This window comes from Microcaecilia unicolor, chromosome 5 (genome assembly GCF_901765095.1).
Source record: "Microcaecilia unicolor chromosome 5, aMicUni1.1, whole genome shotgun sequence".
Lineage (NCBI taxonomy): Eukaryota > Metazoa > Chordata > Amphibia > Gymnophiona > Siphonopidae > Microcaecilia > Microcaecilia unicolor.
In genome coordinates this window covers 156,452,641-156,474,734 of record NC_044035.1, presented here as the reverse complement: position 1 = coordinate 156,474,734, position 22,094 = coordinate 156,452,641, and the positions used below count along the sequence as shown (strand labels likewise).

Below are 22,094 nucleotides of genomic sequence, written 5' to 3'. Positions count from 1 at the left end.
TCGCAGAGCCGGTATCTCTTCATTCGGTACTGTTATGTTTAATAAGGTAGATTTAGTTAAATTGGGTTTAAATCCCGACACTGCTCCATAATATGACACGTGATCTATTGCTTTTTGTACTGATATTGCAGGCTGCGCAAGAGTGAGTAGTATATCATCTGCAAAAAGTAGAAGCTTTTGCTCTTTTCGCCCTCGTACTATGCCCTTTACTTCCTCATCATTTCTCAATATACAAGCGAGCGGCTCTACCGTTAAAGCAAACAGAAGCCGGGAGAGGGCACACCCCTGCCTAGTTCCCCGCCGAAGCGGGAAGGCCGCAGTATATGATCCATTAATTTTTAATATTGCTTTCGGGTCTTTATATAAAAGTTGCAGCCATGTTAGATACCGCCCCTTTAATCCCACCTGTCGAAGCACCGCAAAGAGGTATGCCCAATCAACACGATCGAACGCTTTTTCTGCGTCAATGGATAGTAATACTGCTGGTACTTTTTCATCTTGGGTGTATTGGATAGTATGGATGAGGCTTCGAATGTTGTCAAACGTTTGTCGCCCTATAATAAATCCCGCCTGATCTTCGTGAATCAAGTTTGGGAGCTGTTTCTGTAGCCTATGTGCTAATATTTTCGTAAAGAGTTTATAATCCACGTTGAGCAAGGATATCGGGCGGTAGGAGCTACATTGTTGGGGGTCTTTGCCTGGTTTTAAGAGCAGTGTTATTGCTGCTAGTCTCCATGTTTGTGGTATCTCTTGAACCTCTTCCAGCTCATTAAATACCCTCTCTAATATTGGGATCAGGTGTTTTGCAAATGTTTTATAAAATTTTATAGTATACCCATCTGGGCCTGGTGCTTTCCCATGTGCACTATCTTTAATTGCCCATTTAATTTCCTCCGATGTTATGGGGGCCGATAGTGTTTCGCTCTCCACTCCCTGTAATTGGGGAATACCACTCTCTTTCAAGTATCGTTCCACGATTGCTGGCTCCAATGTGGACTCTTTCTCATATAGTGAGGTATAGTATTCTAGAAAGGTTCTCTGTATTTGATCTAATTGTGTGATGTGTTCCCCGTTCGTATCTCGTATCCCCCCTATATGATTCCGCTGAACTTGTTTTTTAAGCTTATTGGCCAAAAGCCTACCCGCTTTCTCCCCAAACTCAAAATGTTCTTGCTGGGTCTGTTGTAGTTGCGCCGCTAGGCTTTCCATTTGGAGTTCGTTAAGTGCTAATCTCAACTGGTGTAACTTTTCTGCCTCATTAGTATCGTCTGGTTGTGCTTTGTGTTTCTGTTCTGCTTGCCTGAGTTCGTTCCTAACATTGTTTTCCTGGTCCATGCGAGTTTTCGATATATGGGCTCGTAGTGCTATTAGACGCCCTCTGATCACTGCCTTGAGACCTTCCCACAAGGTACTCACTCTGACCTCGCCTGTATCATTAAATTTAAGATATTCCATAATATATTGTTCTATCTCTAGTATATTTCTCTCATCATATAGTAAGGTATCGTCTAGTCGCCAATATCGTATGCCTACAAGGTGAGTTCCTAGGATAAGTGTCAGTATTACCGGGGCATGATCAGACCATGTGCGAGGTTCTATGCTAGCATCTTGTGTCTTTCTTGCTATATTTACATCTCCCAGCCAACCATCTATTCTAGAATATGTTTTATAGTTGGGGGAGTAATATGTGTAGTCCCTCTCATTACCATTTTTCTCTCGCCAAATGTCTATCAGTCCCCACCGGGCCATTAACTGTTTCAATAATTTCCTATCTGTTTTGGCATACACTGCAGACCCTGTAGAGTTATCTATATGGGGGTGCATGGTGACATTGAAGTCTCCACCCACTAATAAGTGGCCCTGCTGGTGTTGCTTCAGAACCCCTTCTATCTGCTCCCAGAAAGGGCCCTGCCCCTGATTAGGGGCGTACACATTAAGTATAGTATACGTGGTATTATATACAGAAACCACCATCAATAGATATCTCCCTTCTTTATCACTTACAGTTTTCAAAATCTGCCATGGACGAGACGTTGCCAGCGCTATCAGAACCCCTCGCTTTTTAGGCATAGCAGCACAAGAGGAGAACTTAATAACAGAGTATCGTCCATGTTTCACCAGTTTCTCATGCACTTTTTTCAAGTGAGTTTCTTGCAAAAGGACTATATCAGCCAGCAAGCGTACCATATCTTTAAACATTAACTTTCGCTTTGTAGGTGAATTAAGCCCTCTTACATTTAAAGTAACAATTTTCAATTCTTTATCAACCATACATATAACAACTTTTAGTTATAAAATTACCACTGACTTCCCTTTCCCAATCCCCTACCTGCCTCCCCCCTCCCCTCCTCCCCAAAGCCCATGTATGACATATCCTTCCCCTTGGGTATGACATGCCTAGGAGGTAAGTGAGTTCGATCCCAAAACATTACCAGCCTGGTATTGCTGTGCCTTGTTCAATCACACGCCATTATAGCCCTCTTCATTGATGTCTATTTTGACTCATTGTTAATTCCTCTATTTGTAATCCATCAGCGTTGGTTGGGCCCTGTTTGACCTGATTGCTGCCTTCTCAGCCTTCCTCGTCCTTGCGAGACACGCTGCCATCGCGCTTTAGCGCTATTCTGTGGGATAGCCTTTGGGCAGTTTGAGTGCGTAGGTTCCGCCATTGCTCCTTGGCCCAGATGTTCTTGGGCTTCCTCCAGCGATGTTATTCTGCACTGTTTACCCGCTTTATAAAATAGCAGGGCAAATGGATGTTGCCATTTATATTTTATCCCTTCTGTTCGCAGTTGCGCTGTAAGTGGCTGTAGTTCTCGTCTGCGCTTGAGTGTAGTTGCCGAAATGTCTTGAAATATTTCCAGCGGATAGGTATTCCATGTGATCGGGCTATTTGCCCGTGCTTTATGCATAAGTTGATCTTTAACTTTATATTCAGCGAAACAGGCAACTATGTCTTTAGGTACATTAGCCCGTTGTGGGCCTAGCGCCCGATGCGCCCTTTCAATTTTTATTTCCTCAGCGGTGACCACATGCTCCGATGTAGACAGGAGTTGGGCTGCTATGTCCTTTACAACTTGTTCGCAATCATTATGCTCTGGTAGTTCAGGGAGCCCTCGTATCCTAATATTGGACCTTCGGCTCCGATTTTCTAAATCTTCCACTTTATCTGTTAAAAAGCGTAAGTTCGTGCGCTGTTCCTGCACAGTGGTCTCGATGGTATTTAGGGAGTCTGCATGCTCTTCCAGGCCAATTTCTACTTCATTAACTCTGTTCCCTAATTCCGTAATTTCTCCTCGGAGTTCTGCTCCAAGCTGGGCAAAATCCTTGCGTATCTCTTTCATTTCCATTTTAATATCTTGGAACCAGGTTTTAAGCTGCTCCCATTTATCGGGCAGCAATTCATTATCTCCATCGTCCCCGCTTTCTTGCTGAGGCGATGATGCTCGAGACCGCATGGCGCTTTCGTTAGCGTTTGTGCTCGCGGCCTGTGCTGTTTCTTTGGCCTCCCGCTGATGGTAAGCAAAAGCGGCTAAATCAGCTGGTTTAGTTTTAGTGTTCGACGTCTTTGGTATCACTCGCCTTTCGCCGCTCTAATCCGCCTCCAGGGCTATTTCAAAATCGCTAAATATAGCTAAAAGCTTCGTTTTTCCAGGCTGGGTGTCGGGAGCTCCGCTATTAGACCTCCATAACGGAGCGTGACGTCACTTCCCGAACAGTGCTATAGGTTAGAGACTCCTGCAGTATATGAATAACTCTACTTGTGAGTCACCTTGCAAGCAGCATTATTCCACCATCCCAGGAGCATTGAGCTGCCCCCCCCCCCCAAACTCTGTCCCACAAGACCCACAAGTCACTGGCCCCCAATCCATGCCCCCACCACCACCCACCCAGCACACGCCAATCTCCAGCCACCCACCAGGATTTCTCCTTAATTAGAAGATGTTTCCCACCCGACCTACTTTTCTCTTTCCCCAGGGTCTAGTGGGTTTTGGACAGAAGCAATCCCCAGTCACTTCTGCTCTTGACAACACCGGGTTCAAAATGGTGACAGTGACCCCAAGTGGTAGTCTTACGCTACTACCTCTAGAGGGGTCAGGTTTAAACCCGGGGGGGAGGGGGGGGGAGGGAGGCTAACCTCTAGAAAAGGTTAGATGGAAAATTATTGGTGTGGCTCCAATAATTTTTGGCTAGTGCTAAACTTTTCTAAATATTTTTCCACCTGACATTACCCATGAAGAAAGGGGCAATCCTGAATCTGGTTCTAAAAAAGTGGAGAAAATATTTCAAATGTTCAGGCAGATGGTTAACCGAGTCAAGTAATTTAATAAAAAAAACAAATGTTAATGAAGGTTACAGTCTTAGACCTCAAGTGTAACCAACCAACAGGCACTGCCAGAATAAGATTAGCTTTGTAATAGTAAACTAAAAGGAGCTACACAGTAAGAGCAACTAATATTTATGTAGGAGAGTAAACATAGAAGCATGACGGCAGATAAGGGGCAAATGGCCCATCCAGTTTTTTTTAGATTTTTCTTAGATTACTCCTGAGCCTGTCATCCTATGCCCTCTCATTCCAGAGTTTTACTTCATTTGAAAACGGCTCACCTCCTGTACATTAATACCTCTGAGGTATTTAAACATCTCTCAAAACGAAGGGAGCACACATACATGGAGGGGCATAATCGAAAGGGGCGTCCTCGCAAAATGTCCCCATGGAGGGGCAGGGAAACCTGTATTATCGAAACAAGATGGACGTCCATCTTTCATTTCGATAATACGGTCGGGGACGCCCAAATCTTGAAATTTAGGTCGTCCTTAGATATGTCGTCCCTAGACTTGGAGCGATTCCTCGCGCCCTCGCCCTCCGACGCCATAGGCCACGTGGAGACCGATCGGGGAACCCCCTGCCCGCTACAAAAGGTAAAAATTACCTGCTTCTCGCTCCGAGCTGTAACGAACTGGTGTCCCAGTGAGCAGCTGCAATAAACGTTGAAATAAACGCCCTTAAAGGACGTCCAAATTTTTTTTTTTTTTAACAGAGCCAGCGGGAGGGGAGAGAAAAGGAGGGACCTGGCACCACCAGGTTTGCACTTGCTCAAGAAGAGCCCTCAACCCCAGGTACTCAACAAAACCTAAAGATTAGGCTTGGAGACATAGCCAGAGCTGCTGCTGTGTGTGACCACCACCTGCTGAGATAGAGAACATACTGGGGAGTTTCCGGCAGCACATGACCACATATAGGGAGGCAAAAGGATTGCTCTCTATCTCCACCTGCTGGTAGATGGACACAACCCACCAGTCTATGGATTGATCAGCATGATGATATGGAATAGAAACCAAGGACGCCCATCTCAGAAAGGACCAAATGCAAGCCCTTTGGTAGTGGAAGAAGCCAGCATTCATACTGCACTGGTCCCCCTCACATGCCAGGTCACCAACCGGGCACCCTAGGGGGCACTGCAGTGGACTTGAGAAATTGCTCCCAGGTACATAGCTCCCTTACCTTGTGTGCTGAGCACAACCCCCCCCTCACCACCACCACCAAAACCCACTACCCACAACTGTACACCACTATCATAGTCCTTATGAGTGAAGGGGGGCACCTAGATGTGGGTACTGTGGGTTTCTGGTGGGTTTTGGAGGGCTCACATTTACCACTACAAGTGTAACAGGTGGGGGGGGGATGGGCCTGGGTCCGCCTGCCTGAAGTGCACTGCACCCACTAAAACTGCTCCAGGGACCTGCATACTGCTGTGATGGACCCAAATATGACATTTGAGGTTGGCATTGAGGCTGGCAAAAAATATTTTTTAAGATTTCTTTTGAGGGTGGGAGGGGGTTCTTGACCACTGGGGGAGTAAAGGGAGGTCATCCCTGATTCTCTCCGGTGGTCATCTGGTCAGTTCAAGCACCTTTTTGTGCCTTGGTCATAAGAAAAACAGGACCAGGTAAAGTCGTCCAAGTGCTCGACAGGGACGCCCTTTTTTTTCCATTATGGGTCGAGGATATCCATGTGTTAGGCATGCCCAAGTCCCGCCTTCGCTACGCCTCTGACATGCCCCCGTGAACTTTGACCGACCCTGTGATGGAAAGCAGTTGGGGACATCCAAAATCGGCTTTCAATTATACAGATTTGGGTGACCGCGAGGACGCCCATCTTCCGATTTGTGTCAAAAGATGGGCGTCCTTCTCTTTCGAAAATAAGCCTGATAGCATCTCACTGGGAGATAATCAAACATGAGACACACAATGCAAAAGACTGGAGAGCATCCCTCTTGTTGCTGGACTCCTGTCTCCATCTTAGTATTTTTGAGTTTTTCAATAATTTAAAACTTGCTAAGGTATTAAGAATATTAGCCTAATATAAAAATGTCTTTTCTATATACAGAAATTAGCACGTTGGAGTGATGCCATAAAGAAACACACTCATTGATAGGAAGTTTTGCTAAGTAAACTCTATCTAGTGCAAGCCTCAGTCTAATTCTTGGGTCACTAATGAAAGATTGATCAGATTTGTTTGATAGACTCCTTCTAGTAAAAGCATGCTATCTTGGATTCTGCAGATTTTAAGACAATTTACTATCCTATTCTTTAGCAGTGATCCCTTTAATTTATCCACCGGTGAGGTCCTACTAACTGGTCTAGAGTGGCTAACCACCTCTGTTTTCACCTTTATGAAAAGGAATGTCATCTGCCCCTCCAGTCTTCTGGGATCACTCCTATCATCAAAGAATGACTGAACAGAAATCAGTGGAGATGCTAGAAGCTCTTGGATCCACTGATGATTGCTATATGATCTTACTGTCTTGTTCATGTTCAGTTTTACTAGTTTAGGAAAACTCATATTTTCTGTAAATGTAGTATCACTTATTCCTCTACCAACGGTCAAGTCTCCTTTTCCAATTCCACCTTCTATGAACAAACATCTGTTTTTGTTTTTCCCTTGTCATTTTTCACACTTCTCTGTTTCAGTCCTCTCTCATCTCTGTACTTGTTTTCATTGATACAACTTGAAAAATCTTGGTAGCATGCCTTACTGCCCTAGTTTTTGTTTTCCCTTTGTTTGTTCTATGTTGTATCATTATGACCTTGCCAGTTTTCTTAATTTTTTTCCAGATATGTTTTCCTATCCTCTGCTTTCTGAAATATCCTGTTCCTTTTAGACTACTAGTCTTTTTTTTTTTTTGTTCCTTTTACCTTTTCAGCTGTCATCTTTGAAAATCGTACTGGTCTGTTTCCTCTTATTTTTAATTTAGTCTGACCTCAGTGGCAAGTAAACTAATGGAAATGCTTCTAAAGCGGAGGACTGTGAGGTTTCTAGAATCGAATGGACTGCAGGACCCGAGCTAGCATGGTTTCACTAGAGGCAGGAACCAGGCGGTAACTAAACACAAAAAAATCCCATGGAGAATCCAACACCAAGTCAAGAAGTGGAAAATGAGGGAAGGCTGGACAAAGCACTGGTTCAACAAACAAAATTTATTTTTTAGATACAAATATCAAGACTCGATACGGCACTGTGTTTCAGCATATAAGATGCCTGCCTCAGGAATCTAGTGGTGCAAAAATGAAAATGGAATGATGCTAATCAAAACTGGAAATAATGAGTAGGTCTTTAAAAAGACCATGCTTGTATAGGCAATGCACAATTACAAATAAACAATCAACATAAAATGTTGGCTTCAATCACATTACTCAATCAGATCTCTTCCACCTTTTTAAATCAGATTGTCATCCAACCCATATCTAATATAATAATTTGTACCTCAACGTTCTATGGCTGGCTGGCTGTCTGGGTTCGTAACATCCTGACGTCAGCAAGCCTCAAGCGTTCCCTTCCCTCTCACTGTCCCACCCTTGCGTAAAGATGAAATGACGTCAGAGGAGGGCGGAACAGTGAGAGGGAAGGGAATGCTGGAGGCGAACTGACGTCAGGATGTTACGAACACACACTGGGCAAGAAGTAAGGAGAGGATGTTCATGTAGTGAGTTGTGCCACCAAATGAGTGCCAGTATGGAGTACATATTGCCTGATGGCGGCAAAACAGCCGGAGACAGGAGAATGAACAGCGGTTGCAGAGTTCACAGAACCAGAAAGGAGATGACAGTAAGGTCCTTAGTACGGGAGACTTCTGAATGGGGGCTGCAGATATTAAAGGTGAATTTCAGACAATTTGAGGAAAGATCAAAGATGAAAGTGGGAGGACAGGAAATATTTACTCTGGCCAGCTAAATCTATTAACTCATGTGCAGGATTTGGAGAACAGATCGGGACACAATAATGTTCAAATATGGGTATGCCAGAAACAGATGACTACAGAGATCATGCACAAGTGGTGAAAAGGTTTTATTGGGAGGTTATGGGCATTGGAGAGCAGCATGCAGGAGAAGAGGTTCAGCAGCTTAAGGTGGACATGGATCTTAGGGCTCTTGCCCTGAAAGAAGACTTTGCTAAGGAGAATCGCTGGACACGGAGGGCAGGGCACAGGAGAATCACTGGACATGGAGGGGAGAATCGCTGGACATGGAGGGGAGGCCAGAATCCTGGGATACGGAGGGGAGGGCAGGGAAGAGGAGAATCGCAGGACATGGAGGGGAGGACAGAATTGCGGGACATGGAGGGGAGGGCAGGGGAGAGAGAAGAAATCACTTAGACGAGAGCCTTCCTAGGGCCCATTTCATTTTTAACAAAACGGGCTTGGTTGCACTAGTACTTGTATAAAGAGATAGGTCTTCATTTCTCTTTCAAACTGTCTGATCACTTGTATTTTCTTCAATCTTAATGGTAAACTGTTCCACAATGTAGGACCTGCTACATAAAAAAATAGCTGCTTTATATTCATTCAATCATGATTCAGAATGAAGGAATATCTAAATACAATTGTTGTGTAGACCTCAAGGTTCTAGAAGGCTGAAACACATGTAATTTTGCTGCTAATATTTTAGAGCCCACACCAGTTAAAATCTTAAAAAAAAAAAGTAAGATTTTAAATTTGATATGACATTCAACAGGTAACCAACGCAAAGATTTCAAAACTGGTGAAATACGTTCATGTCTACTAACTCTCCCCAAAATTCTAGCCAGAGCATTTTGTGCTACTTGTAATGCCTTCAACCGAGATTTGGATGAACCCAGTAACAGACTATTACAGTAATCAAAACATGGTGTTATAAATCTCTGAATTACTGTTCTAAAATTTTGTGCAGTAGTGTTTTCAAATGTCTAATTAAACAAATTTAAAAACACATCTTTCACAATCTTTTGTGTATGCACTTTCATGCTCAGACTGGAACCTACCATCACGCCTAAATCCCGCAAAGTATTATCAATAGCTATTTCTACTCCTTCAAATGCAAAGAATTCTGGCACATCAATAGAAGTATATGGAGATAACAAACAAATATTTTATTAACATTTAACTTCAAACAGTTTGTTTTCATGCAACTAACTACTGTGGTGGCACCCAGGCGTTTGCCTTTCTGTTATACTCTGCCCTTTTGTTGCCATTGTTATCCTTGTCATTTTCATGGTTGTAGCCTTTTGGCACCTCATACTGTATTACAGCTTTCAGTGTTCTGTGTGACCCCTGAAGCAGGCGGGTTTTAGCTGCCAAAACGAGGACCCGTGTCGGGTCTCTTCTTGGTGCCTCAATAAAAAACTTTGTGATTTGTTACTCATGTGTGGAAGTTGTCTCTTCCTCCACTTCCCATGGTATGTCTTGGTGTTTCACAGATGCTGCTTACTGTTCTTTTGTCTTCACACTCAACTTAATAACACTTTTTTTTGCTCATTTGTGCCTATAAGAAAAAAGCTTTGTAAACCTAGCCTTATGAAAGAATGCAGTTATGTTGAGACGTAGAAAATAAAGCAGACCAGACAGAAAGAGCAAAATAAACAGAGCAAGCACAAAAAAACAGTGCAGTGGCCAACACATGGACAAAAGGCATTGACTGGAGTTAAAGGAAGCCAATTTAATTGGGGGACCATTTTTGAAATATTGCCTGCACCGGGGGTCAATATATCTTCTCAAAAGAACACAGCTTCCAGTGGTGTTCACACAATATAAATGTGATTGGTAGTAATAGCAAACTGTGGTGTCGGTCTCCACTGACTTAACTGCAAAATCTATGTAGTATCCTTTGAAGACATTTCCAGCATCTTTCAACAGTTAGCACACAGAAAAACAAAACAACACACACGTCAATGCACAGTAACTGAATCCAAACTACTTGCATCAGTGACAGTGCACAATAAGTTTACTGTGTGCTAACTGCAAGGTGCCATCCATGCTCAATTCTCCACCCATTTCCTGCCTCCTTCAAAGGTAGGCAAATAGCTCATGAACTAGCATGTGATGTCAAGCCAGTGTAATGATTATCTCAGTCATTCACTAACAGTTATCACATGCTAATTCACACATTAAGGGGGTATTTCTCTACAGGCCACCTAAAGTTAAGTAACATAACATAACATACATAGTAGATGATGGCAGATAAAGACCTAAATGGTCCCATCAAGTCTGTCTAACAAAATAAACTCATTGTATGTGATACCTTATATGTATACATGTCCTTGCCATTTTCAGGCCACTGACCATAGAAGTCTGTACAGCACTGGGTTTCCTTCCAATTACCAGTGTTGCCACCCAATCTTCTGTGAATCCATTCCTTCTAAACAGGATTCTTTTGTGTTCATCCCACGCAGTTTTGAATTCCGTTACCGTTTTCATCTCCACCACCTCCAACATGAGGGCATTCCAAGTATCTACCACCCTCTCGATAAAAAAAAATACTTCCAAACGTTATTCCCGAGTCTGCCCCCTTCAACCTCAATTCATGTCCTACCACCTTCCCATCTCCTGAAAAGGTTTGTTTGCAGATTAATACCTTTCAAATATATGAACGTCTGTATCATATCACCCCTGTTTCTCCTTTCCTCCAGGGTATACATTTTCATGTTAGTAATTCTCTCCTAGTAGCCTAGTGGTTAGTGCAGTGGACTTTGATCCTGGGGAGCTGAGTTCGATTCCCACTGCAGCTCCTTGTGACTCTGGGCAAGTCACTTAACCCTCCACTGACACTGGTACAAAATAAGTACCTGTATATATGTAAATCGCTATGAATGTAGTTGCAAAAACCTCAGAAAGGCGGTATATCAAGTCCCCTTTCCCTTTCCTAATTTGTTGCAGAAAAGCACTGATTCACTATTAGTAAAAAAATCTGTGAGTGGCTAAAGATGAATAAATGGGTTTATATTTGATATAATTATCTAGAGTTTAATTAATAGGTTTCAATTAAATTTTAACTACCAGACCCTTGACCATTCTTCTAACACTTGGAGATCCCTTATTATGGTTTCTACTGCTTCCAGGGTATCCACTCGAATGGCTATCTTCATGTCATCAACAAAAAGGCAAACTTTTCCTTCTATCCCTTCAGCAATATCTCTCAAAAACAAACAGAATCGGCCCTAGCACCGACCCCAGAGGCACTCCACTACTCACCTTCCTTTTGTCCGAGTGGATTCCGTTTACCACCACCCTTGTCACCTGTCAGTCAACCAGTTTCTTATCCAAGTCACCACTTTGGGTCCTAAGTTCAGCCCTCTTAGCTTATTCACCATGAGGGACAGTATCAAAAGGTTTTGCTGAAATCCAAGTAGATTACATCTAGCACACATCCTTCATCCAGTTCTTTGGTCACACAGTCAAAGAAGTCAATAAGATTCATTTGGCAAGATTTTCCTTTGGTAAAGCCATGTTGCCTCGAATCCTGTAACCCATTGGCTTCTGGAAAATTAACTATTCTTTCTTTCAGCAGTGGTGGTATTTTTCCTACCACCAACGTTAGAGAACCTCTCCCATCTCTAAAGATCTATTAAAATAAACCTTTAAGAGGTCCTGCCAGGACTTCTCCGCGCTCCCTCAGTATTCTGGGATGTATCCCATCCGCCCCCCATAAATTTGTCCACCTTTAGATTTTCAAGCTGTTTATAAATGCTTTCCTCCATGAACAGCACAATATCCACTCCATTCCCAGATATTCCCTTGGTCCTTCCCCAAGATTTTCTTCCATGAATACTAAAGAGAAATAATTGTTTAGCATGTTTGCTTTATTCGCATCACTCTCTACACAGCCATCCTCAGTATCTTTCATTCTTGCAATTCCATTCCTATCTTTTCTCCTTTCCCCAATATAACTGAAAAAGGTCTTGTCACCTCTCTTAACACCTTTAGCCATGATGCACGCTAAGTGCAAATTCTATAGTGACAATTACAAAATACTAGCCTGCATTCACAGATACATGCCTAACTTTAGGCACAAGCATGTACACTAGCTCAAAGGCTGGTGTAAAGGCTTGTGCCTAGCTGCTGTCAAATAGGAATGGAACTGATAGTATTCTATACCCTGAGCACACAAGTGTTAGGCAAGCTCCTGACCCACCCATGTCTCTCCCAGGTCCACACCCCTTTGCACGGTATGGATTTTGTGCATTCAATTTATACAATTTCGACTAAGAACAGATCCACAAGCAAACCTCCTTCCGCAAATTATTGAAGACCCATCTTTTTGAAAAAATTTACGGAAAGAACCAAAACACAAAGTCCACACTCACTGTTCACTAATGCATCAATACATCCACTTCTGAACTCTCATCCCCCGTAATCTCACCTCACTCATACCTTTACTCACAGAAATATGTATACCATACATAATGCCCTTTTAACTTCCCGCTGTCTCCTTCCAATGTTTCAAGGTTTTGTTCCAGTGTTTATATTCCTTAACAACACATTGTCTCGCATAACTCTTCACAATGTAATCCATAACCAAGTTGTAACAAATTGTATTTCCATCATTCATATCGTATTGTAAGCCACACTGAGCCCGCAAAAAGGTGGGAAAATGTGGGATACAAATGCAATAAATAAAATAAAAATAAAAAATAACCAGGGCTGTGGAGTCGGAAAAAATGTATTGACTCCAGCTTAAGATTAAAATATATGGTAAAGTTATCATTTTATACTTATATAAACATATCTTTGTCCTGTATCTAAAGTTATATTTACCAGTACTTTAGATCCAGAACAAAAAAATTAAAACCTAAAATCAGAAAGCGATAGAGTTGGACAGTAGAAAAATTGAGCAGTCAGAGTTAAAAGTTTGGTGTACTGACTCCACAGCCCTCCGTGTAACTGCAAATTAGCATCAGTTAACACCAATTAGCAACTACAGTAATTTAACAAGTTACATAACTGGCACTATTCTATAACTTGTGCACAGCGTTGCACATAAAGCGTCAAACTGTGCATGCAAACCTGCTTACTGCATGTTAGCAAAATGGCCCCAATCTGTTTTGAACTCTACCAGGTTAAGTGGAACAGAAAGCCAAAATATTTACTAGCCTTTAATTAAAATAACAAGTTTCCTATGTGGCAAAGAGAAACCCTTTAGGAAGAATTTTCAACCAAATGTAATAAAATGCATTACCACGTTAAAGTACAGTATGTACCACAGATTCCAATGCATAAAAGAAGAACCCATAAACACATATCATGGGTTGGCATGGTAGTGCACGTTATTACATCTATCCAAATAAGTAATAGAGACAAAAAAACAATGACAAATTCAAAAAGACAGGGTAAATATACAGAAGATCCCCCAAAATTATGGAAACCAGGCATTGAGCATCTCAGCTCAATTTTACACATCTTAAGGCATGGGAGAAGAGATAGCCTGACCTGAGCTGCAGTTAACAACTCTAAACAATGGCATGAGAGGGATAACCTTCATAGAGAGACAGTTGCAGGAGTTGCAGTTACAATCCTAACCACCTTACTGGGCAGAATAGATACCTATTTTGGTCTCTACCTGCTGTAATCTACTACATTAGAATCTAAGTACAGTAGTCATATGATCTACCTGAAGATTTTTGAATTGTATTTTAAATTACTTACTTTTCCAATATTTGAGCACAAAGCAAGTTACAATCAGGTACACAAGTTATTTCCCTGCACTAGGGGGCCTACAATCCAAAGTGAACCTGAGGCAAAGGAGAGTAAACTGACTTGTCCAAGGTCAATAAGAGCATTAGGGTGAGAAGCAGAATTTGAACCCTGGTTTCCTTGGTTCTCAGTCCATTGTTCTAACCACATAGCTACTTCTCCACTAACCAGTAGCCAATAGTAATACTATTGACAAAGAATATGGCTCCAATTAACATGGTACACTGGAGCCACAAGTTCCCTCAAGTATCTGATCTTCAAAGTTTGTTGGTCTAATAAAAGTTATTACAAACATAAATAAGTCCAGACATGGCAGCAAAATTAATGATGGCAAGAAAAAGAAACGGTAGAGTAGAAAGGATAAACCTAGAAACTAAAGATGACAGGAAAAGAAGAAGGGACGAGATGCTGTAGATGATGGGTTCCAGGGCATGGAAGATGACCCTGGTCTCAATGATTTTTATGCCTCAATAATCTATTAAACTAGAGAAAGATCTGGAAGAAAGAGCAAAGCATAAAAGAATCCCAGTCTCTATAGCACCGAGGGCTCAGAATCAGGATCAAAGGCTAGTGCTCATCTTTCTTTTCAATGCAGGATTTTCCCATGGCCAGAAAACGACAGATCCATTTACTCCACAACATCCCATGAAGGTATTCTTATGTAGATAGTGAGTTAATTTGAACAATCAGATCCCTAATATTTCTCATATTACTTCTGACAGTGCTCAGGAACTGAAAAAAAACCCTGGTATTTTTAGCCATAGGGGGGAAATACTATAATGCGAGAAATAAAAAAAGTTAACCCAAGATTCCTAGGTCTCGCCTTTTTCTCCACCCACAGGCCTGAAAGCCGCGATGTTCACAAAGCACTGCACCGGCGTCCCAGCTTCGATGCTCCGATTCCCATACGGCCACAACCTGACCCAGCGGGCTGTTACTAGCTAGGCCAGAATTCGTCTTCTTACCGTGTGCTGGTGTTCATCGGCCCTGCCTCGGGACAGCAAAAACAGCGCGCAGAGCCCAAAGACCGTCGACCTCATGCTCGCAGGGAGTACTGGGCGTCGCGAAAGGCTGCGGCCAGAGCGGTAGTTCCTAAGACGTAAAGCGTCGACGTCTCTCGGTCCCCAGCCCTCGCCACCGTTCACTACCGGGTCCCGGAGCGCGGCCTGCACTAGGATTCGGAGACTGAGCCTTCCTTTCCCACTCTCTGACGGGCCGCGGTGCCCCGGGTGCCTCCGATCCCTCGGGCTGCAGCCTCTGCGGCTCCAGAGCTCCTCGAAGCCGGTCCCTCAGGCCACACAGTACTCTCTTCCCGGGGCTCCAGCTCTTCCGCCGCCACTTAGCCACGTCATCCGGCCACGGAGAAGGGAGCCGGAAGTATCTCACCTGCCCCCGGCCGCAACAGACCGGAAGTGCCTCACCTGCTCCGTCCCGGCCCGGATACGTACAGTCCGGAAGTGTGTGTGTGTTGAGGTGGTAGCTAGCAAGTTCATTCAGCGAGCGACTGCCAGTGCCACAGGTTACTGACCCAGGGCGATTATCAGAAGCGGTAGTCGGTGTTGAAAGATATTGCCTTTTTTGTTGTTGTTTGAATTCTGTGTTACAGTTTATTTATTTGCTACATTTGTACCCCACATTTCCCACCTATTTGCAGGCTCAATGTGGCTTACATTACATCATGAGTAGTGGGGACCTATAAGAAAATATACATTTAGTATTGCCTATGGATCTTGGGTAACATGATAATAGTAAAGCAGGATGGTAGAGTAACGATATAGTTATGATGAACAGAGTAAGAGGTTTGTTCTAATTAAGCATATTACTATGTAAGAATTAAGGAAGATATGTCTGTGGAATAATTTACATAACACATAATGAAAAAGAAAAAAATATGATAATATGGCTAATATAATCAGTTTAGAGGGCTTAGTATGTGGTTGGTTTAGATTTTATTTATTTTTGTTACATTTGTACCCCGCGCTTTCCCACTCATGGCAGGCTCAATGCGGCTTACATATTGTATACAGGTACTTATTTGTACCTGGGGCAATGGATATAGATATAGAATAATCAAGTTCTAAGGAGGATTCTTATTGTAAGTTGATGTTATTACTTGATAAATTGTTTGTCTTTTTCTAAAACCAATAAAATTCTTGAACATAAAAAAACAAAGAAAGATATTGCCTTTGCAGCTTTGTTATTATTTCTTTTTACCATTTTCTGTAAACATTGCCTTGTCATTAAAATGTATTAATTTTGAACAAAAGAAGATATAGTTCTGTTTTGCTATTTCTTGTTTTTCCTTTCTATTTTCCAAAATCTGTGAATGAACTTAGACTAAAACGTATTAATTTTGAATGGCTAATGGCGGGAAACACGCTTAGCCACATTGGCTTTTATGCAAGGACCGGAAGGAAGACTGGAAGGGAAGTAAAGAGAGATACTAGCGGACCAGTTGTGTACACAGAACTGATTTTTTTTTAAGGGGGTCGAGAGTAACATGAGTGAACACTAGGCATGTTGGTATGAGTTATACTAATGTAGACAGTCCTTCCTTAGTTCGCTATGGAATCGGTAGGGAACGGGAATTACCGACGTCTTTAATGCATCTGGGCCTCAGATCATTATAGAATACAAGCTGTGCATAAATCCCAATTAAAGCCAATCATTGGTGCTAATTGGCTCATTAATTAAGTTGCACATTCAAATCAGCAATGCGTGCTGATTTGCAAGCGCAACTTTAGTTACCATATTTAGAATCCGGGGGTAAATGGAAAGCAATTTTCAACCCAGAGAATTTATGCAGGTTTGTTAACCTGGGCAAAATGCTTTCAGAATTGCCCGCATGGCAATACCTTTTCAGAATTACTAAAAAAAGACAAAACTTTTATGCTGCTGTATTCATGTGCAATACAATGCTACACTTACATCTTTCTTAGTTTATATCCTGGATGCACAATCTGGAAAATCTTACTTTTGGGGATGGTCCACCTTTGACATCCCTGTGACCCATGTGGCCATACAAACATAATTTTGGGGTGTCTGTGGTTTCCCTACATGCATTTCTTTCCTATGCTTCCCAATCTTCAGTCCCTAGTGAGGGCTAAAACCACTCTCATTCACCTTCAGGCCTGCACAAACCTCCAAAATGGGGGGGGGGGGGGGGGGACAGGGAGTCTGGGAACATTTTTTATAAAAAAAATACCCATCTGTTCAGCACTTCCCCAAATCAGAAAAGATAAATAATAGCAGACAAACAGACAGACCATAAAAGAAGAGACAGTGACAAGTGTCCAGATTGTTTACAGGTTAAGTTTCCTCACTCCGTCTCCCGGCATATCTCCTCTAGCAGATTCCTCTTTGTAAAGGATGCAAATCCCTCCCTAGCATGGCTCCTTGGACTAGTGCTGATACCTCTCAATGCTTCTTCTCAGTGCCATTCAGTAGGCTGGACTCTTTGTGTACCTTAATCACGTCTTCTTCTTAGTGCAATAAACTGCACAATTATGTTGAATTATCCTTTTCTCTCCCCTTTAGGATACATTTACCTCTCAGTGTAAGTCTCACCAGACCCCTCTTGGGCAAGGTTATCAGGTTTCGCCTGGGGCTGGGGTCTTACCTCTTTATCCACACAATGTCACACATCTAATAGCACAGAAACATAGTAACAGATAGCAGATAAAGACTAGCATGGTCCATCTAGTCTGCCCTATAACTTGACTAGAGTCATACTTGCCACTCTGTGTAAAACATGCAGTTACCTATTCTATGGCTTTCTTTAATATTGAACCTGCTGCTCCATGCAAGTTACATCCATCTATGTCATTTATTTTGCTTTGAGTGCATCTTCTTGCTATAGGGATCTCTGTATTTATTCCCACCCCCTCCACCAGGAGGACATTCCAGACATTCACACGCTTTCCTTAAGTATTTCCTGGTATTGCTTAGTTTAAGCTTACACACTTGCAGCTTCATTTCACATCTTCTAGTTCAGTAGCTTCCCTGTCTTTGAAAAAGATTTGTTCATTAATACCTTTCGAGTATTTAAACATCTGTATCATATCACCCCTGCCTCTTCTGGACGGTATACAAGTAGTTGTAAGGTTCACTGGATTTTGTCAAAGCTAATCTGCATACTTTTGACAGGTGATCATGCCCAATTCGCGTGACCCTGCATCAGCCAATCAGAATTGAGGATCTATCCAAGCAACACCCACTCTCCACCCAAACCCTACCCACCCCTTTTAATGACACCAAAGTGATATCATAACTCCTCATGGGAATTGACACAATTTAACCTATGCTATACCCTATCAAGATGGCAGTGCCCATGGGTTGCACAAATCCAAGATGGTGGCGCCATTATGTCATTTCTGGGTTTATACTATTCACTGCCATCTTGGATCGGTGATTTCACATCCAGTTTTCACTACTAGCTGCCATCTTGGATCAGCACTGTCACAGGAAGTGATGTCCATTGCCAAATACCACTCCCCTACAGTCCTGGAGGAATATGCGTTCATTTCTTGCCCTACACCCATAGGTAAAAGCTGGGTCCTCCGCGGACTTGACTGGAGGAGGTATAGAGTGGATCCAGCTTTTGCCTATTTTCTCCAGCCATGTGCAGTTTTTCTCATCTTTTCCCTTTCCCTCAACCCCATCAGTATGCATCTCCTTCCTCTCTCTTCCATCTCCTCCATCTGTGTCCAGCATTTCTCCTCTCTCTCCTCCCCTCCATCCATGTTCATCTCACTTCATCTCACGTCCTCTCTCTTCCCTCCCCTCCATCCATATTCAGCATTTCAACTCTCCCATCTCCTCCATCCATGTCCAGAATTTCTCCTCTCCCCTCCATCCATGTGCATCTCCTTCCTGTCTTCTCTCACCTCCATCCATGTCCAGCATTTCTCCTGCCCTCCCCTCCCATCTATGCCCAGTGATTTTCCTTTGCCCCCTGTTCTCCCCTCTCATCCACATCCAGTGATTTTCCTCTGTCCCCTGCCCTCACCTCCCATCCATGTCCAGCATTTCTCCTCTCTTTCCTCCCCTACATTCATGTGCATCTCCTTCCTGTCTTCCCTAACTTCCATCCATGTCCAGCAACTCTCCTCTGCCCTCCCCTCCCATCCATGTCCAGTGATTCTCCTTTGCCCTCTGTGCTCCCCTCTCATCCACATCCAGTGATTCTCCTCAGTCCCTTGCCCTCCCATCCCATCCATGTCCAGCGACTCACCCCAGCCCCAACTTACCCCCCTTTTCAGCCCCCAAGTTTCAGTCCCCAGCCCCAGCCCCACCTGTGCCCTCAGTTTTCCACAGTCTGCCTTTCCTTCCAGCCACCCTGCGTTTAAAAAGTCGCAGCGGTGGCAGCATCAGCGAAAAAGCAGGCTCACCTCTAGCCTTTAAGCCTTCCCTTCTCAGCGTGCACTGTGCCGCCTTCGCGGAAACCGGAAACAGCAAATTGCATCAGAGAAAGGCGGCACAGTGCACACTGAGAGAGAAGGGAAGGCTTAAAGGCTAGAGGCAAGCCTGCTTTTACGCTGACACTGACGCCGCTGTGATTTTTAAATGCAGGCGGCTGGAAGGAAAGCTGTGAGGATCGAATGGCAGGGAGCGAGAGGAAGCGCCGCGGGGCCCCTGGAGACGTGAAGCCCTGTGCTCCTGTCGCCCCTGCCTAAGACCGACCCTGCCACTACCCCCACTCACCAGAGCGGCCACTGCCTTGATCTTAACTTCTTCTCAAACTGCTCACTCTCCAACTTCTTCACCTCAGCTCTTCCCCTCTCTGACCGTCATCTGATCATTTTCACACTTAAACATTCTCCCCCCAAGTTCCATCCAATCTCAACCAATACATTTAGGAATGTTCAGGCTATTGACCCTTCTACTCTGTCCTCCTATGTTTCAAGGAAGATTGGAGGGTGGCCAATGTAACACCGATTTATAAAAAGGGTTCCAGGGGAGATCCGGGAAATTATAGACCGGTGAGTCTGACGTCGGTGCTGGGGAAAATGGTAGAGGCTATTATTAAAAACAAAATGACAGAGCACATCCAAGGACATGGATTACTGAGACCAAGTGAGCACTGCTTTAGTGTGAGGAAATCTTGCCTGATCAATTTACTTCAATTCTTTGAAGGAGTAAACAAACATGTGGACAAAGGGTAGCCTGTTGATATTGTGTATCTGGATTTTCAAAAGGCGTTTGATAAGGTACCTCATGAAAGGCTACAGAGAAAGTTGGAGGGTCATGGGATAGGAGGAAATGTCCTATTGTGGATTGAAATCTGGTTGAAGGATAGGAAACAGAGAGTGGGGTTAAATGGGCAGTATTCACAATGAAGAAGGGTAGTTAGTGGGGTTCCTCAGGGGTCAGTGCTAGGACCGCTGCTTTTTAATATATTTATAAATGATTTAGAGATGGGAGTAACCAGCGAGGTAATTAAATTTGCTGATGACACAAAGTTATTCAAAGTCGTTAACTTGTGAGAGGATTGTGAAAAATTAGAGAAGGACCTAACGAGACTGGGAGACTGGGCGGCTAAATGGCAGATGACGTTTAATGTGAACAAGTGCAAGGTGATGCATGTGGGAAAAAAGAACCTGAATTATAGCTACGCTATGCAAGGTTCCACGTTAGGAGTTACGGACCAAGAAAGGGATCTGGGTGTCATCGTTGATAATACACTGAAACCTTCTGCTCAGTGTGCTGCTGCGGCTAGGAAAGCGAATAGAATGTTGGGTATTATTAGGAAAGGTATGGAGAACAGATGTGAGGATGTTATAATGCCGTTGTATCGCTCCATGGTGTGACCACACCTTGAGTATTGTGTTCAATTCTGGTCGCCGCATCTCAAGAAAGATATAGTAGAACTGGAAAAGGTGCAGCGAAGGGCGACTAAAATGATAGCGGGGATGGGACGGCTTCCCTATGAAGAAAGACTAAGGAGGCTAGGGCTTTTCAGCTTGGAGAAGAGATGGCTGAGAGGAGACATGATAGAGGTATATAAAATATTGAGTGGAGTGGAACAGGTGGATGTGAAGCTTTCCAAAAATACTAGGACTAGGGGGCATGCGATGAAACTACAGTGTAGTAAATTTTTTAAAAGATGAGAAAAAATTTTTCTTCACCCAATGCATAATTAAACTGTGGAATTCATTGCCGGAGAACATAGTGAAGGCGGTTAGCTTGGCAGAGTTTAAAAAGGGTTTGGACAGTTTCCTAAAGGACAAATCCATAGACCGCTACTAAATGGACTTGGGAAAAATCCACAATTTCAAGAATAACTTGTATAAAATGTTTGTACGTTTGGGTAGCTTGCCAGGTGCCCTTGACCTGGATTGGCCACTGTCAGGGACAGGATGCTGGGCTCGATGGACCTTTGGTCTTTTCCCAGTATGGCATTACTTATGTAAATCTCTCCTCAACCACTATGTTATCCAAGTCTGTCAATGAGGCTGTCTCTTCCCATAATACTACTCTCTCCTCTGCTCTGGATACTCTCACTCCTCCCATTCCCCATTCTGTAAGGCATACCACACCCCAGCCTTGGCTGACGCACTTAGAGGCATATTTTCAAAGCAGTTTGGGAGGCTAAGTTCCATAGGTTTCTATGGAACTTTGGGAGGCTAAGTGCTTTGAAAATGAGCCTCTATGCCTCCCAAAGTTCCATAGAAACCTATGGAACTTAGCCTCCCAAAGTGCTTTGAAAATATGCCTCCTTGTGTCCCCTCTGCATTCAGAAGAAAAATTACACCTGTCAAATCCAAAGCACTATGAAACATCTGCACAATTTCACTTTTCTCCTAGTAAATGTACAATCATTATTTTCTTTTTTTTTTATTATTTATTTATTTATGCATTTATATTATATAGTTACAAGTTAAATCACTTGACAAGAAAATAATGCTAATACAACCAATATCTCTTAGGAAATTTAACACATATAAATTTTAAAGTTCCTTATTAGCATCATAAAAGTCCACAATTTAGGAGTCCAAAGATCCAACTATGGAGATCAAAAGGAAAAGAAAAAACAATCTATTCATTTAGATCAAGACGTAAACGTTTACAAGCTTGTTATATTTATAT

General features: G+C 43.0%; 1 protein-coding gene across 1 annotated transcript in view; it reads right to left on the bottom strand.

Moving 5' to 3' along the window:
* Positions 1–15,417, bottom strand: part of TM9SF3 (transmembrane 9 superfamily member 3) — a 145,733-nt gene extending 130,316 nt beyond the window's left edge. Inside the window, exon 1 of the mRNA XM_030203479.1 lies at positions 14,972–15,417. Coding sequence (XP_030059339.1) covers positions 14,972–15,046 — 75 coding nt within the window. The 5' untranslated portion in view covers positions 15,047–15,417. The remainder of the gene's footprint in view (positions 1–14,971) is intronic.
* Between the last annotated feature and the right edge of the window lie 6,677 nt (positions 15,418–22,094).